The 17732-nt window shown below is 48.0% G+C and overlaps 3 protein-coding genes across 4 annotated transcripts; 2 read left to right on the plus strand and 1 right to left on the minus strand.

Moving 5' to 3' along the window:
* The first annotated feature begins 67 nt into the window (after positions 1 to 67).
* LOC4815954 (uncharacterized) lies at positions 68 to 3461 on the plus strand. Its single transcript, XM_001355560.4, has 3 exons — positions 68 to 333; positions 406 to 3210; positions 3276 to 3461. The coding sequence occupies exons 1-3, from the start codon at positions 250 to 252 to the stop codon at positions 3294 to 3296; spliced, it is 2910 nt and encodes a 969-aa protein (XP_001355596.4). The 5' UTR covers positions 68 to 249; the 3' UTR covers positions 3297 to 3461.
* Positions 3462 to 4122: 661 nt separating this feature from the next.
* LOC6902198 (transforming growth factor beta-1-induced transcript 1 protein) lies at positions 4123 to 11161 on the minus strand. Of its 2 annotated transcripts, none has more exons than XM_002133689.3 (5): positions 11031 to 11161; positions 10382 to 10476; positions 5678 to 5902; positions 4527 to 4760; positions 4123 to 4454 (listed from the first exon to the last, which is right to left on the minus strand). In XM_002133689.3, the coding sequence occupies exons 2-5, from the start codon at positions 10382 to 10384 to the stop codon at positions 4377 to 4379; spliced, it is 540 nt and encodes a 179-aa protein (XP_002133725.2). In that variant the 5' UTR covers positions 10385 to 10476; positions 11031 to 11161; the 3' UTR covers positions 4123 to 4376. The 2 variants fall into 2 exon arrangements, with proteins under 2 accessions (XP_002133725.2, XP_015041286.2); XM_015185800.2 differs by having other exon boundaries at positions 10382 to 10498; positions 11031 to 11160.
* A 128-nt stretch (positions 11162 to 11289) lies between these two features.
* LOC6902197 (uncharacterized) lies at positions 11290 to 17673 on the plus strand. Its single transcript, XM_002133688.3, has 3 exons — positions 11290 to 12281; positions 16168 to 17301; positions 17374 to 17673. The coding sequence occupies exons 1-3, from the start codon at positions 11311 to 11313 to the stop codon at positions 17477 to 17479; spliced, it is 2211 nt and encodes a 736-aa protein (XP_002133724.2). The 5' UTR covers positions 11290 to 11310; the 3' UTR covers positions 17480 to 17673.
* Positions 17674 to 17732: the final 59 nt, after the last annotated feature.

Here is a 17732-nt window from a genome sequence, read left to right on the forward strand (position 1 = left end):
ATGACATTTTAACAAATATACAAAATATCCCTTGACACTATAGTCCAAGTGTAATCTATCAACTCCATATTCAACATATTATTCTCTCAATCTGGAGGCGAAGCTTCAACAAAATTTAGTCCGGTTTTCCAATCAAACTCAAACATTTGCCCGAAAAACAAACAAAAATTCTCTTCGATTCTAAAAAACCCAACAATTATTAAGCACGGACTGAGACCCCAGACCTAGAGGACCAAGGAAATACAGAAGATGAACAGCCAGGACCAGCCGAAGCGCTGCCCAGCCACTGACTTGCAAATCATCGGAATGGGAGAAAGCAGATTTGAATTTCGGGTGAGTACACGTACAGATCATCCAGCCACAATCCACCTGGGATCCATCGCTAATACGTGGAGTCCCAAGCAGTTCTCTGGTCCGGACTCCATTCCGAATGCCGTGAAGCGCCACAACAAGCAGCGGGCGGCCGAGTTGGCCGAGCAGAGTCGCCTGCGGTCTGACTGTAGGTCGAACGCTCCGATCTTCTGCAAGGTACGCCATCACGGCCGTGATGTCCTCGGCCAGTTCACGTCGCGGGACACGGATGTGGAGACACAGTTCTCGCTGAACTCATCTGGCGACAATCAGGCGGACGAGACAGGACAAGGGGACAAAGACAAGCCCCAGCAGCTGAGGGTAAAGTTAAGGAAGCGTCCCGTGATTAGCAAGTGTCACCACTCCCAGGACACCAGCGAGACCCAGTTCTTTTCGCTTCAATCTTTGACCAACAGGAAGGACGAAGAGAGCGTGGAGAACGAGCGGCTTGTGTTCAAGATCGCGGAGCACAAGCGTCTTTGCGCAGGATGCGACTGTAATCCAAATTGCCAAGCCCATGCCCCTTCCAGGTTGAAGAAGAAACCCGTGATTAGAAGGTGTCACTTCACCCAGGACCCCATCCATCGAAACAGCGAGCGCTTGGAGGCCCTGCACCGGGAGGTGTGCGACGAGTTGGAGTCCTTGAAATCTCTGGCCTGTTTGAGTCAGCAGGAGGACCAGGCCCCAATTGAGCAAAACCAGCAGTCTCCGCGACGATCTAAGGTCCATAAGAGGGGTCCCGAGCAGCCATCGTCCAAGCCAACAGTGCCGACCAGGGGTCAGAGGTGGGAGCTGAAGCTACCGTCCAGGCAGAGAAAGTCTCCGGCAAAGTTCCCGGTCAGTGCCGAAGATGTGATACAGCGCCTCAAGAGCTCGATGCTAGCGACCACCGAGGCTGGCCATGGGGATGGCGGCGGCAGGAAGGCACATGTCCAGAAGGCCGTCAAATTGGAGTACAGGGAGCCGGAGGCCAGCTTTGTGGACATAATACCCTCGGCAATGATATCGCAGGCCATCGAGGTCAACGTCTGCCAGGCCGTGAACACCACCACCTGTGCGGCCAGCCAGTTTATGCATCAGCACCGCAGCCTGGAGCCGGAGCCCACGTCGCCCTTCTTTCGCGAGGACAGCGACCTCGATCACGAGTACGACGACCGCAGCGGCTACCTCTGCCAGCGGGAGAGCCGTCCCAGCTACAACACTAGTCAAACGGACGAGAAGCCCCTGGCGGAGGAGAGACGGAAGAAGCCGATCTTCTTTGAGATGGAGCGCTGTCCGCACCGTCTGAGTCTGCTGCGGAGCCTGAGTCCGCTGCAATACACCTCCCAGTGGTCGGAGGAGACTCCGCGTGGGCCGACGTCCCAGGAGACGCTGGCAAGTCCAAGCCGGCGGCACGTGCTGCCGCGGCCCCGGAGCTACAAGCGGCTCCTCAAGAAGCATCCCAAGATGGCCCACAAAATGTGCACTGCTCGGCCTCGTGCAACGTCCGAAACGGATGAGAGTGAGGAGCTTCCCACCCCAGCTCGGGCCCTCGCTCGTCAGCCCGGAGGCGGGGACTCGCGCCACAACCGCCGTCAGCCCGGAGGCGGGGACTCACGCCACAACCGCCGTCAGCCCGGTGGCCGGGACAAGGTCATCCTCTCACGGCTACCTGCAGGCCGTGAAAAGCAGAGCCTTTCGATCCCCAAACCGATGACGGAGACCTCCCCGCACCAGGCCCCAACCGCGACGCCTTCGCCGACGAGGCGTCGAAAGACCCGACCGGTGGTGTTCAGCCAGTCGCTGGAGGATCTGAAGTACGAGAAGCTGGGCATCTACAACAAGATCTCGCTGACCCAGGAGCGGATCATCAGCGCACTGGACCGCCTGCAGAACAGCCTCCTGCAGCTCCAAGTGCCCGAGTGCAACACCTTGGAGCGAAAGAAGCGGGAGCGGAACGCCTTCGAGTTCTGTGTGCGCTTCTCGCGCAACTTCCTCTATCCGCTGAAGGGAATGATCGACGATGTGCGCCGCACCCCGGTGGGCTATTTCAACAGTGCCACCTCCAACGAGGCCTGCCAGCGGGTGGTGTGTGTGTATGGGCTGATGCACCAGTCGATCAGCACGTACCAGCGCCAGCTGCGGTTCTTCCTCCTGGACAAGGTGCCGCAGAAGCTGAGCGCCCTCATGGAGATGATCTACACGCTGAGCAGCACCTGCGTGGAGAAGGGCATACTGGATAGACACGATCCGGTGGTCGAGTGCCTGCTGGAGCGCTCCACAAAGTTCCTCACCTTCATCGAGGACATGCAGGAGGAGCGGTTCAAGGTGGCCCGCGAGCACTACCGCCGCTCCCAGAAGCAGGCCCATCCCGCCAATGGGAATGCGCACTCGTCCTATCCCAAGCATCCGGCTCTCCACTCGTCGTTCCACGAGAAGAAGCCCAAACATAAATACGACCTCAAGATGTGTCTCAACGATCACAAGTTGTACGAGCCGCGCCTGGTGCCCAAGAAGAAGCCCCAAGATCTGAAGCGCTCCCGCCCGGTCCGGACGAGGAACATCGGAGCTCCCGCCCACCAACCAGGTGCGGGTGCTGCACAAAATCCCATCGATGTGCATCTTATGCGGTCGGGGATGGAAGATGTCAAGACGCAGGTGGAACTGGACGACATCCCCTACAGTAAGTGGCTGGGACTGCGAACACCCAAAACAAAGGACGCCGAACAGAAGTCGCAGAAGACGGCATGCCGCAAATTACAGAAGGAAGATGAGCTCCAGCAGGCCCTGCTCGAGGCATTCCGTCATGTGTCCAGAGATCAAGTGTATCAGGTGCTCGATCCCCTGATGCGTTCCCTTGGTGCCCTCCTGGACGATAAGGTGAGCAACGGACTGCCGTTTTACCTCCATGCCGTCACTGACTTAGCTCACCTTCTCTTTTCCAGGTCCCAAAACATTTAAGATAAATTTTAATTATTGATTTGATTGAATTCCCCAAAATTTCACAGTCTAAAAACACAATTGAAAACAAAATAGATAGGTTATTTACATAGAATGAGTTTGTATGGAAATTGGGAGAGAACGATGCCCACGGAGCGAAACGAAATTGAAAAGTATGAATTTCAAATAAAGTTACTTTGGTTCTGCAAATGAATTCCAATGGATTTGTATTTGGGGGGCTAGAATTGTTAAGAATTTCAGCCAAGGACTATACTCGAGCTTTCGTTTCACCTCTGGCAAGGCCGGTCTGTAAAGGGCCCCAGAATTGCAACCCTGCACGCACGCGCTCTGTCAAAGGAACCGCGGGAAAAACACCGTCACAGAACAGCTTATGGGTGCCCCATCCAACATCTAGGTATTTGTATAGTCTTTGGTTTCACTTGAGAAGTTGGGAAGCCTACTTCTAAGTAGTCGCAAGAGGCAATAAACGGAACCGTAGCTTTCTATACCATATTTAAGAGACTTTCGGATGATTCAAGATTAATGTTTATTCATATTTCATTTATCAGATACTTTTGTGCATTACGAAAACAATCAGGAGAGGGTCGAGAGGGGCTACACTCGTTTAAAGAGAGGCAGGGGAGGCTATACGAAGCCAGAGAGAAAGAGAGAGAGAGAGGGAGTGTGCGACAGACAACAATCGTTTGTGCATATCAACTTAACATAATTGTAATAATTAATTTAAGCATTAACATCTCCTCCCCACCTCCATCCATCATCCATCAACCATCAACTATCGTTATCTTTCTCCTCAGGCCCCAAAAAACGCACAGCTGCAGCGCCTGGCAGGTGTTTCAAATGCATTTATCGTGTTCTTGTCTAATTCAAATCCAAATTAGAATTTAAAAATCCAAAAATTGTTTCTATGGCAACACCAAAATAGTGTCTGCTCTGAATTTTGTTTTCGCTGTTTTCTCGGGCTTGTTCAACGAATTGCATGACTACAAATACCATAATAATAGATAATATACAATAGATATCGAAGTGAATCGGGTGAACCGGTGTGGGTGCTGGTGCAGGTGCTGGTGCCGAGGCAGGTGCCGCTCCTAGCCAGAACAGGCACTGCACAGGGGCTTGTTCCCCTCCACGGCGAAGGAGCTGGCCGTGATGGGAGCGCTGCAGTTCTGGAAAATAGGATCGAGTCGGATTGTCAGGCCAATCAATCAGTATCAATCAGAGGCAAGTATCTGGCTTACCTTGCACTTGAAGCAACTGCGATGCCATTTGGCACTGAGGGCCACGATCGCGTTGTCCGTGATCGGCTGTTCACAGCCGGCGCATCGGGCGGCGAACAGCTGCTCAAAGTCCGCCCGGCAGTAGGGATGCCCTTCCCGCTCGTAGAAGGAAGTGCCAACCAGCGGCTTTTTGCAAGGGCCATTGCACTGGAAGCACTCCTCGTGCCACGACTTCTCCATGGCGTTGATGGTGCGCTGGGGAGGGGAGAGATCGAGTTCCTTAGCATACTTTCGGGCAAATAAAGAGAGTGGCCAGACAGAGCGACAGAAATCAATGGTGCATACAACGTGCACATATAGTAGATGTATGTATGTGTGTGTGTGTGTGTGTTTAGTATATATAATCATAATCAAAGCCAATCAATCGCGCACACACCCACGATGAGCTGCGCTGACCTTGCGGCCTCGCAAACAGCAAAGGTGGGGAGGAGGCGTCACTGGAAATTACTCGAACAGAATACGGAATACCCTTTCGCGGGGAATAGATCGTTATCGAATAGTCCTAGTATTGTACGTAGTATATACTTTTACAGAAACGGTGAGGTACTTCTCCTTCAGGGATTATCCGCAAAGATTAACCTTAATAATGTTTGGAAATATTCAGGAAAATACATAGCTGATGGCCTTACAAAAAGCGAGTCTTGATAGATATTTGTATGACCCTGAGGAACCTTTAGGTTATGGAGAACTCCTACTCAATTCCGGGTAAGTGTCAAAGAAATACTCCGCCAATTTGGAAGTCTGTTCGCGGAGAATAGGATTTCCAAATAGTTTCATGAGTTTTTAGGAACTTTACGACCGCGCCTCAATATTTCAATGGAAAGAAGGCTAAAAATACACACAAATCGCAATCACTTCCCTAATTAAATAGTTGCCATATACTATACGGACAGACTGCTGCTCGTACTCGCACTTGTGGATATCTAAGCATTTCTAAGAGTCGCAAGATAAATGTTGACAATATTCATTACATCGAAGCTCGTAAAGCCGCAGAGTTTATGGCAAACAGACGACGAGAATTACGCGCTACAAATTGTTGAATGAACGGAAAGAAAGAGATGGATGGATGAACATAGATATGAACATGGACAGGGACATGGATATGGACTCACCTCCAAGATGGGCTGCTTGCAGCCAAAGCAGGTGCCCGAGTAGTTCTTCACGAAGCAATCGGAGCAGACGGGCTCCCCGCTCTGAATGTTGAAGGTGGCCTCCGTGATGGGGAGCTGGCAGTCCTTGCAGGCAAAGTGATCCGGGTGCCAGGACTTGCCCAGGGCCGTGATGATGCGCTCCGCGATGACCTCATTGCATTTGTGACAGATAGATTCCAGTTCCGACTGCGGATGCGAGAAATGGGGGAAAGACAGAGGGAGGGGTGGCGGTGGTAGGAGCCATATTAATTTCGATTCATTTGGAATGAAAATCACGTACTTGAAATATTTCATAATACATAATAAATAATTCTCTTTTCGGGGTGCTGTGATGGGGACTGGTGCTCAGACTGGGGGACTGGGGGGTTTGGGGCACTGCGGATTGTGGGGCGACTGTAAGATTCATCTTCGCATCTGTCTGTCCGTCATGTCACACGGAATCGAGTTCAAAAACCGCAGACAACAGCAGCCAGCGATTTTACGTAACCCAATACCCAAATGCCAAAGGCCTCAACACAAAGAATATGAATATGCATATGAATACGAATACGAATACAAATACATATATTGTATATTGTATATTGTATATTGTATACGAATATATGGTATAATAAATGATGAGCATCAGCGTAAAATAATTTACAAAACAGCAGCAATAACATTATATTATACAATAATGAGTTGGGCCCGTCCCAGTGGGTGGCTATCAAAGTTCTGCAAAAGGAAGCTTATTTCGAATCTCTACTGTGGATCTACTGAAGATTAACCCGTTTTGCCCTACCACGGCCTCATGAATACTCCCCTTTCCAGCTTTGCCCCCTTAAACGTGGGCTCCTTCCCATTTCGAGAACCCTTTTGTGGTCATCCCCAACTGGTCTTTGAGGCCTGCCCCTTGGCCCCAATGTACCGTCTGTACACGTTCGGGCCATTATCACCTCACTATCCATCGGACACCCAAGAAGTGCCATTGGCTCCGAAATGGGAAATTGGGGGAAATCGCACCCCATTTAGAGAAACTATTTATAGTCCTCCTCTTGCTCCTCCTCCTTCTGCCCCTGCAATTATGGTACGCCAAATTATCTATTTTTATGGGCCTGTAAATGTTGAGTAATTGCTCATAAAAATGCAACAAAAACAATATAAAATATCATAATAAATTAAATGAAACATCGGGCAATATTGCGGGTGATCTGTGGCATTGGGAAACCCCTGTTCCGATCCGATCCGATCCGAAAGGGGACTTTCTGCTGTCGAGATATTATTTACATTTGGAGCTCCATCCGCGAATTGCCCAAAAATTGAATTTGCACAAATTAAACGCACATTAAGTTTTTCGAGCACACCCCCCTCCCTTTCAGCACCACCCGCCAACACCCGCCCACCATCCGCTCAAAGTTTAAACGCCAGATGTGGCAACAATATCATTTCTCTCGCTCTCTCTCTCCCGCGCTCTCTTTTTTGCTCGTTTTGTTCCTTTTGCATAGACGACGGACATCTCACTTAGATCATCGCTAGAGTTAGAATCGAATTAAACACACACACACACACGCACAGCCATGCGGATGGAGAGGCAGAAGGAGATGGCAGCAGGGGTTGGGGGTTGGGGGTTGGGGGTTGGGGCTTGGGGGCCAAGGGCATCACTTCCAGTAAGTTTGCTTCCATCCAGAAAACAATAACAAAAGCAACGAAAATAAAATACAACAAAAATTAAGAAAATTGTTCAGCGCCTAATGGGCAGCAAACAAAACAAACAAAATTCAACAACGAAAACGAAAAGGAACAGGGAAAAAGAAAACCCCAGACCAAGAGCCGAACAGCCGATGCCCTTTCGGAACTTCAGCGAAAGATACATCCACGGGAGATGCCACTGGAGGTTGAGTTCATCGACAGCAAGGCAAAGAACTGTGTTCTCTGATATAGAATATCGATTGACTACTCCACATCAAAGCAATACTTCTGGTATTAGCTATAGCGATAAATACTTCACTGTTATCTGTACTCGCGGTAAACAGAAATACCTTTAATCTGCGGACTATCATCGAACAGGAAAACATATACAACACACCTAATAATATCTAAATATATGGCTGGTAAATTGATATTTCTCAAAGATATACAGAGCTTTGAACCCGAAACAAAGATACAAATTTGACCTCAAAACGAACCGCTTTGACCCCATATCAAAAGCGATTAGGAAAAGTATCCCATTACCAAACATTTTGTATATCGATTTGATATTGATGGGATTGCCGTTGTATTGATATTTTGGGGGATTATGGGGCTATATGGGGGCTCAGCCTTTGCTGATTTCCCCATTTTGGCCTTCAACCGTTTTCGGGGCATCTTCACTTCGGGCTTTCCGCCCCATTTGGCCTCCACTCAATTCAATTCCAATTCCAAGTGCATTTATTATTGCCTGTTGTTGACAATTTGCATTTCTTATCAGTGCGGCTGCAGTGCAATCGCGAAATCGCAACAAAAAATGCAATTTTAGCACCGTGGAAAAGGGAACAATTGGTGCAGCAAATGGAAATACGGAAATATAAAGGAATAAGGGAACAGTAAAAGATCAATGGCAGCCGCAGTAGGTCGCCAGCAATGATACCTTACTTATTCATAAGCGATAATTAGAGCACCGAGGGACTGAATCATGGCAGGAAGGGAAAACAATTGCACACCATTGTTGTGAACCCTTGTGTCAGCCATAAATAGAAAGAGGAAGCCAAGATATATGCGTATGTAGATCAGCCACAGATACGGCTAGACTGATGACGGATCACCAAGAGATACGGATCGACAGATGAGGTGGAACCTAGGAAAAGATAGGGACTGGGAGAGAGATAGAGAGATGAGCAGCAGATCTGTGCTATTCTCTGCTTCTCACATTGCTTGTGTTTCTGCTTGCTCTGCCAGGCTCCGGGCATCAATCAAAGTTGTCAATCAGCGGGAAGCAATTGTGGATGATGGTTGTGGGTCAGCGAGGGGGTGGGTGTGGGGGCTGCTGTTGCCTTGGATCAGATAATTTGTAGCAGACGCCTCCAACAAGCAGATCCCATCAAGCATCCCATCCCACACCCCTACACAGACACTCGGCGCACACGCGAGTACACAGTGCGTATACGTAATGGCCATAAAACCATTTAAACTGTGAGTGAAATGCCGAAATGCTTTTGTAATATATGGGGGAAAATCGTCTTGGAATAAGATCATCTGCGGCCAATCAGACTCAGAATCACCTACGAAAGATCGATAAGGCAGATGTGAACTGAAACGCTGAATGGGATTGCACGACGAGTGTGGAAAGCGAATGGATACCTTGATTGATACTAGACTCAAATGGAAAATGCTCTCCTTAGGTCACTCTCTCGACAAACCGGCCACCTCCTCCCAGAAATGAATAATAAACACATTTGATAGTTAATCCAACCAAAGATCATCATCTAGAGCCCATTTAGCCAAGCCCAACGCACCGTTAGTCAGGGCAATAAACCGTTTCCGCTTATCAAACGTTATGACTCTCATCAAACAATCACTTACTCTCTCTCTCTGTCTCCGTCTCTCTTTCACTCTTCACTCTCTATCTGCCAAATGATGATGATGTTGATCATCATGATAATTCTGCTGATGACTCTTCGAGATCTTCTTCAGGTTAAGCAGGCTCTTCAAGGCGGCTGATTTATATGGCTCATTTTATTAATCGGACAACAAATAAATCGTTTTGTAAATTGATGATATTTGTGTGTAAAATGTTGGATGACATCACCATACCAGCCCATCACAGCCCCGCTCAGAATATTTCTGGGCTTAGTTTCATTCGATATTGTATGTACGAATAATGTACACGTATACAAATACATATGTGCTCGTACATTTTATATAAGGAATGAGAGACCAGAGACCAGAGACCAGACCAGGCCCTTGAGTCAAACTTTTGCTTTCGCCCACTGAATACAGTTTTTGAAATTTGAAATTTTCCCCAAAAAAAAACAAAAACATAAAGACTGTAACCAGACTTGGAGGACGCCCACTTGGGACGCACTTTGGTGATGGCTCTTGAAATATTTTGCCGATGAGGAGTACCTCTGTCGCTGCGTCTCGCTATTTTATTTTATATTTTATTATTTTTATTTTTAGTATGGTAATTAACATAAAGTCTAATAAGGCGAGCCAGACCATATATTGGAGTGTGCGTGAGTTTTAGTTTTTTGGGTAGGCTGCCCAAAAGCCAGATAGATGACGGTGGAGCTGTCTGGGCGTCTGGGTGTCTCTTGGTGGTTAACACTCCGAAATTCCGCTCACATATGCTATTCCCGAGGTGAAAATCGGAAAAACCAAGACAGGCACAAAATAAGACCAAAATAAAAGTAAAGCCAACGCGACGTATGAGCAATCTCCAGCAGCTCTCCAACCTGTTTGGCCTACGCCCCCGCAGAAGATCGAATCGGATCGGATCGGATAGGAGGGAGTTGGAGTGGATCGGATTGTGTGGATTGTGTGTGTGGTGGGGAGGAGGGGGGAATGGATTGCCAGCCAGCTGGGCGACCAGTTGGAAAGTGATTTGAATGTGGAGTAACCCGCAGTACCCGGTGCGGTGCTCCCCCCCAACCAACGATTCCCCGGCTTATATAGTCTGAACAATACTTGGATAGATCTTATGGGACTTACCATTTCGTTTGTTTGCTGCTTGATTTCGATTTACTGAGATTTGGTCTTGTCGAAAATAATAGCAATACCCCGTACTCGTATGTGTAGGTGTGTATCTGTTGAAGTATATTTATAAGACTGATTTGAAAAACAAAAAACAAAAAACACAGTTTTACTAAGTAGAAAAACCGCACACACGGAAAATAATTTGTAAAATAAAGGCTAAAAAGGTACTATATGTTCTGGCTACTGTAGGCAATAGTTGGGCCCCTAGTAACCTATTATATTGTATTGTCGAACCAATTTGAAAGCACATTCTTCAATACTATTGGAACTCTCAAAGGATCGCAATTTCCGGGTTACTTTAGTAAATAATTGCTTAGCTTTACTTCGATAGGAACCCCCAAAAAAGAGTTTTGAATTGAGTTTTCCGGATGGGACTTCCGCGGTTCATATGAACCTGCTCTCCCTACAACTCTCCGTACACCCCTCGCTGAGGCATTGTCGAAACGAACGAACAAACGTCGAACGCCTTTTGAAAAACTGTCAAAAAATAAGCCAAAAAAAACGGAATCAAACAATTTCGAGTAATTGCTGCCAATATTAACATTAATTAGTTTTTTTTTTTATTTGTATTTAGTTATATTTTCTTGGTGTTTATTTTGTGTACCGTTGAAATTTCAGTGGAACGCGGTATAGAAAGATAGAAAGGGTAGCGACAATAGCGGAATAGCAGAAAAGGCAGTCGCGAAAACAGCGGAGTGCGGATTGCGGATTGCGGAGTCGAGTCGAATCGAAACGAAGCGGGTCGAATCGAACCGAACCGAACCGGCGAGCGACGACCAAGAAACTGAAACAGAAACCGAAGCGCAGCGCAGCGCAGAGCAGACGCCAAGGCAGCGGCGTAGCAGCAACCCAGCAGCGCAGTCAGCGACGTCGGCGAGCGTCAAATGAAGCCAGCAACAGCGGGCGCCGCTCGTCGGCAGTTCGCGCGCAGGCGCCGCGAGCAGCAACAGCAACCACAGCAACAGCAGCAGCAGCAGGAGCGCAGGACACGCCTGAGTCCCGTATGGAACTCCAACTGGAACAGCGAAAAGCGTGCGCCGGCGGGAAGGTTCTCCAACATAGCCGTCGTGCGACCCAGCAGTAGCTCCACCCACGCCCCGAAGACCCCCCGCCCGGCCAAAACATGTCAGCATCCCAGGGGGATGCACTCCTTCTCCAACCCCCACCTGGCGCTGCCGCACGGCAAGGAACAGGCGGATGCCGGCTTTGGGAAGAGCAGGAACCGCATGCCGGTGGCCTTATCCCGAACGGTCTTCGGACGGTCCTACACGCCTCCGTCTGCTACCGGCAGCCAGCGGGCCAAAGGCAGGCCGCGGCAAATGATCGGTGTAATCCCTAAGCCAGCCAAGGCCAATGGTCAAGGATCGCACCTGTGCTCAAGCTCGGACCACGTGGCGCTGCCATTGCTATCGTCCCGTGTGCCGGGGAACAAGGCCTTGGCCGAGTCCCACCAGCAGCTGGAGAGGCTGCTCTCCGGGATCGAGCGGGAGAGTTACGTAGTAGCACCTCCCCCGCATCCGCCCGCGTGCGCCCGCCGATCCGCAGCGGTCCGAGTTCGAAACGGATCGAGGATCTCGAAGGGGGTTCGCCGCCAGATGGGTAGACACCCGCCAGCGCCGGCCGTATCGCCCATGCTCAGTGCCCGTTACAAGGAGAATGATTCAGAGGAGGCGGATCATATCCGACACCTGGTACCATTGGCCTGCAACCCGCAGCTGCTGCCGCCAGCCAAGCGGGAAGCGTTGCTGGAGCTAATATCGCGGGCCGAGCAGCACGACAATGGCATAGTGGAATTGCTGCGGCCTTCCACCGAGAATTCCTCCAGGGATCCCAAGCTGTCGATGTTCCAGATGCTGTGAGTATTACTTTCGCTCTCTCCTTCTCTCAGCACTATATTAAGGGGTCGGGCAGGGACAGAAACACACGGCAGCAGAGGTAGCGGCAGCGACGGCGACGGCAAACAGTGAATCCAAAATGATGTCATCGTCGACCGTCAGCTGAGGCGCGAAGAGCGTGCGAGTGAGGCGGCGAGGGAGAGAGGCCCGGCCGCACTCTGTTCTCCACTCTCCAGTTCGTCAGCTGGCAATGCTGCGCTGACGCCATCGTAGCCGCAGCCCCGCTGCTTTGGAGTTACTCACTCACCTCTGCCGATGCCAGGCGCTGGCGTTGGCGTTGGCTTTGGCAAAAAAAAAGCACTGCTGCTTCTGCTTTTGCTGCTGCTGGAAATACCCTGGCAGAGGGTATCACGATTTTATAGGGTGTACTCCGAGGGCAGCCTCAACCGGCGAGTGCATATACATACATAGTCCGTGTCGTACTGTTCCTGCATATGTCCGTCGATTTATTCTTAAAGCCGATCCTTATAATAGCAGAGCTGCATCTTAGAGTTAAAGCATTGTGTTATACATGCCTTTCAGAGGACTTATAGGTCGAAGAGAACCATTTCAGATATCAATAATACCCTGCCATCCATAGGTGCGTTGATTCCGCCAAGTGTATCAAAAGCTTCGGCCCGCGGACCTACCATTCCTCTGTTGTTTTGGTTTTGTTTTCCCTTTTCTTGCTCTTCGTTTTTGTTTGTCGCCCTTTTTGGCGGCGATTAGAAATATTTACTACCAAGTGGGGGCTCTCTCTCTAACCGGCAGTCTACCTCTCCCCGCTCCCCCTTTCTGACAACTGCAGGTTGGGGTTGTCCGGACAGCTGACATGCCCTGCCTCGAGGCTTAGGCCACTATCTAACTGTTGCCGTCTAGTCGGCGGCGGCGCTGACTAACAGGTTCAGGGTCGCTTCTGCGTGCATGCCCCATATGGGGGACGGAGCTTAGGTCATCGCCGGGTTCGCTGAGGCCGAACCCAAACGCTGTGGCATACCCTGCCTGCAACTGTTCCTCTTGTTTCTGTACTTTTTGCAGTTTGGTCTTTTCGCTGATACGAAGAACTTTCGTAATCAAATACTATGATCGTCGTGTGCTAATCGACAACTGTTTGCAATTGGAATTTTCGATATATGTACATACGAGTATAAATTCATACATATGTACCAATGTATGGATATTGTACCTGTATATACCACCGTTCTACGCATATAGAGGACGCATACATTTTTTGCCAGTTTTTGTTGTGCTTTTGCCACAACCAAACAGACCAACTTATTGGGGTTTCTAATAAGGAAGGAGGAACGTCTACATTTTCATATATACTCGTATGGTAGGGAGTATCTGAAGCAGTGTCTGTCGGAAATACTGGGAAATAGGGCTCAAAGAAGACTGATCTAAGTTTATCAAAAATTTGGCAGCACCAACAGAGCGAAACAAAAATGCCAACGTCATTTTGATATCAACACGTCAAAATGTCTTCCGATAAAATTTGATACTTTTCATTAAGCTTGGGTAATAAATAATATAATACCACTTGCTTATTAATATTATCAATTATCAATTTTCCATAAAAATGGTATTGCGATATGCTAGAAAACTATGTCTCATTGATATTTGCACACTTGCACGTATCACTTTTCTTGTATAATAAGAGAAAAGTATCTAACTTTTCCCAGTCTAGTGCTTAACATTAGTCTCTTTTCTAAATCAAGTGCTTCTTAGATAAAAGCCATGCTCTCCATGTAACTCCTTATACCAAGCAATCGAAAGGGTAAAAGGGGTATACACGAATCTAGTGTAGAAGAAAGCGATTTCGACCCCATAAAGTATGTATGTACATACATATGTTCTTGAACAGCATCAATAGCTGAGTAGGTATAGCCATGTCTGTCCGTCCGTCCTGAAGAGCGCCTCAGAACTCAGAGACTGTAAAATGTATTTAAAGCTTATTCCACGCCCCCTTGTGGCCCTTTAAAAATTCTATGCTATCCAACATACTAAACAAATCAGAATCATAAAGAGTAAACATTTTTATTGAACAGTAGAAACACGTTACGATCGGTTTATTATTATGTGACTCCATTGCGCCGAAAACTCAGTCTCTTCCCATCTTACACACAGAGTAGCTGATGAGTAAAGGGTAGTTTTCATTTATTTTACCGCTAGCTCTATCCTAATATGATCGAGCGGCAAAGGCCGCGGCTCTACTTTTATAAACTCTACTCAGTCGGTATACGAGCTCTTATACATAGATACTTACATTATGATTTATGTAATTTATACAATATATTTTATGTTGTTGTCGTTGGGTATCGGTGACCCTTAGTTTTGAATATCTTTGAACATAAATCAGTCAAATTTGATCAAAATCTGATTGGCTCGGGGCATCAGTTTCGACTACGCCTGCTCAATAAATTCGAAGCTTATATAATCCATTAATCCTTGTACGTCTTTGACAGTAGAACTCGCAGTAAAATGTCATATGGGAATCAGACTTACCTTAACCCTTCCTCTGTCTCCGTCTCTGGCTTTGGCTGTGCCCTTTCGATAACCTATAAATCGGCAAGCTCTGCGATACCCAATCCTCCCGCTAAGCACCACTTCCTCGCACTCAGTTTTGGATGACTTTACTTCGTCATTTGTGGGTTCTTTTCTTTTCTTTTCGTTTCTTTTTTTTAGACACGTTTTTTGTTGCTGATGCGCTTTATTTGTTTGATCAATAAATTTTAGCGCTGCCATTTAGCGGGCTGCGAACGAACCGCCGCTGCCCCGCAAGCCCTCTGGCCATATCTCTCTCTCTCTATCCATATCTATATACATCCCACTCTGTGCCTCTAGAGGTTGCCTCATCACGGCTTTTTCGGCGGTGTTTATTAATTAATTCTTCTACGGCTTTTGGCTTCTCCATTTCCCAATTTGATTGTGTCATATTATTTACGTTCCCTATCACTGCGATTGGAGGGGTCGGATAAGGGTGGAGAAGGAGTGTAGTTGCGAACAGAGTCGAGAACAGAACAGGCACAACCTTAACCTCAGTGACCCAGACCCCAACCGCAGCCCCCAAGGCGGCTTCATACATAAGAAATGAATGAATGAATCGCGTTATCATACACTTTCTGGCAGAAGTGTCTCATAAGCTAACCCATGAAGGTTGCGACGGTGCAGAGGGCAGGATATAGACATAAATTTTGATATATTCTAATCACTATTTGAATTGTAAAGCCACATTTAAGTGTTATTAGAATTTAGAAAAATTCATTGCACATATAATCTATAATCTATCTATATAATCTACATACTCGTATATACATACATACATCTACCGATATTTATTTTAACTTGTTCAAAGATAGGGAAGTTCAATTTCTTCGATTTTTTACCGATAATGCAAATATCAAGGGTAGCCAATAAAACTTTTTGAAAACACCATTAAGGTGCTAAGAATTTTCATTTACAATTTTATAATGTAATTTCTTTTATTTTATAATGGCAAAATATTGGGATTTTTTCCATAGTCTCTGGTGCCGTCTCTGGGTCTACTCTCCGAAATCCAGATAAGGAAGAGCTTAGGCATATTTGGTTTCTCCCCTGTCCGGGGTATTCAAAATAGCCGATGACTCTTTCCCACGATTTGTTACCATTTTCCTATTTCTGGCATTGGCCTTGGGGCTTCTGCTTTCCCCGCTATCATGGTAGGGGATGAGACGAAGTTCTGGGGGGCTGTGCGTGGGCCGCGTGTGCAATTCTCTGGGGGGGTAAGAAAGGTTGCGTGTCGGCAGTCCATATGAAACTTAATAGGAACTGGAATCCCAGGCTGATGCAATTACTCAACTCTATAAATGTATCTACCCCTTCTGTGTCTAGACCCCTAAGCCTGAACGAGTCGCCGTATAGCGAAAAGATCTGGACAGAATGCAGCCAGGAGCTGCCTCAGCAGCTTCGAACCGAGGATGAGCGCCTAAAGGAGGCAAAGATCCTCCGCACTCCCAATGGACAGATGCTCCTATCGCGCACCTTGGAGGAGGAGCTCAAGGACGAAAAGATGGTGCTGAACTACATGGAGGCGGAACTCAAGCGGCGGCAGCAGCCGGAAACTCTTGATCCGGAGCCGCTCAACGAGCGCCAGCAGCAGGCCATGCGGGAGCGGGCCGAGCTGGACCAGCATAAGCAGCTGGTGAGTGAATGCCGGGAAAGACGGCGCCAGTCCCATCTCAAGAAGGAGCTGGCCGGAAACCTCAAGAAGCAGCGGCAAGAGAAAGTCGCTCCCTGCAGGAAGTTGGCCAAAGTTGTTCCTGAAAGCGACTATGAAGAAGAGGACGTTCCGCTCTGGTCCGTTCCTCATAGGGATAGTCAAGCGTCACTCAGCGTCCAACGAGCCATGGTGAAGGCAGATGTTGACCCCCTGAATGAGCTCCTCGAACGTCGGAATGAATTTCAGCCACATTCTCAAGCTATGCTCTTTCCTGAGAGCGAGGATGAAGAAAAGGATGCTCCGTCGCCATCCATTCTCCGGAGGAGCAATCCACCCTCACCCTCACCCCAGCGATCCGAAGCCAACGCAGATGTTGACGACCTGAATGAGCTGCTCGAGCGGCGGCATCAGTTCCAGGTACATTCCCAAGCCATGGTTGTTCCTGAAAGCGAGTATGAAGAAGAGGACGTTCTGCCCTGGTCCGTTGCGGATAGCGATAGTCAATCCTCACCCACTGTCCAACGATCCTTGGCCTCGGTAGATGTTGACCCCCTGAATGAGCTCTTCGAAGAGCGGAATCAATTTCAGATACATTCTCAAGCCATGGTCTTTCCTGAGAGCGAAGATGAAAGTAACGACACTCCCCCCTCAAACATTCTCCGGGGGCCCCAGCGATCCGTGGCCGAGGAAGATATTGACCCCCTGAGCGAGCTCCACAAATGGCGGTATCAGTTCCAGTTGAATTCTCAGGCCTCTTGCCTCTACAAAAATCGTCGAAGCTTAACACCCTGGAAGAACATTGCAAGGTATGACATCTGGGATTACTTCTACCTCAATCTACCTCTCTATTCGAACTGCCTTTTGGTGTTTCTTTCCAGTGTGGCCACGAAATGCAGCTTGGAGTTGTTGAACGATGTGCTGGCCGCATTGAATCGTGGTTCCAGCGACAGAGACGATTCTGAGGACAGCGAAATGTCCGTATAGAGAAACCTGCCACTGATTATTGTTGTCTCCCAACATTTTCCAAACTACGGACCACTCGATTATACACCAAAGTAGCATAAGTTCCAAGTAAATTGAAAGTAATTCGAAATTCAGATTCACTCAAAATATTAATCGTGTACCTTCAAATTTGGTTCTTGAAATGTAATTAAATTCCCTATATGTTCGAAATACTAGATACTTGGATTCTTCTTCTTTGATTCCATTTTCGCGCAAAGCCTAAAAGCAGGCAACA

This window comes from Drosophila pseudoobscura, chromosome X, assembly GCF_009870125.1.
Source record: "Drosophila pseudoobscura strain MV-25-SWS-2005 chromosome X, UCI_Dpse_MV25, whole genome shotgun sequence".
Classification (NCBI taxonomy): Eukaryota; Metazoa; Arthropoda; class Insecta; order Diptera; family Drosophilidae; genus Drosophila; species Drosophila pseudoobscura.

Bases quoted from the DNA above. Each gene is read 5' to 3' on its own strand.
- LOC6902197 (XM_002133688.3), top strand. From the start codon at position 11,311: ATGAAGCCAGCAACAGCGGGCGCCGCTCGTCGGCAGTTCGCGCGCAGG. The intron at 12,282-16,167 runs GTGAGTATTACT...TTCTGTGTCTAG, and splicing joins CTGTCGATGTTCCAGATGCT to ACCCCTAAGCCTGAACGAGT. The intron at 17,302-17,373 runs GTATGACATCTG...GTTTCTTTCCAG, and splicing joins CCCTGGAAGAACATTGCAAG to TGTGGCCACGAAATGCAGCT.
- LOC4815954 (XM_001355560.4), top strand. From the start codon at position 250: ATGAACAGCCAGGACCAGCCGAAGCGCTGCCCAGCCACTGACTTGCAA. The intron at 334-405 runs GTGAGTACACGT...AGTCCCAAGCAG, and splicing joins AAAGCAGATTTGAATTTCGG to TTCTCTGGTCCGGACTCCAT. The intron at 3,211-3,275 runs GTGAGCAACGGA...TCTCTTTTCCAG, and splicing joins GTGCCCTCCTGGACGATAAG to GTCCCAAAACATTTAAGATA.
- LOC6902198 (XM_002133689.3), bottom strand. The intron at 4,761-5,677 runs GTGAGTCCATAT...TCCCCTCCCCAG, and splicing joins GCAAGCAGCCCATCTTGGAG to CGCACCATCAACGCCATGGA. The intron at 4,455-4,526 runs GTAAGCCAGATA...CCTATTTTCCAG, and splicing joins GCAGTTGCTTCAAGTGCAAG to AACTGCAGCGCTCCCATCAC.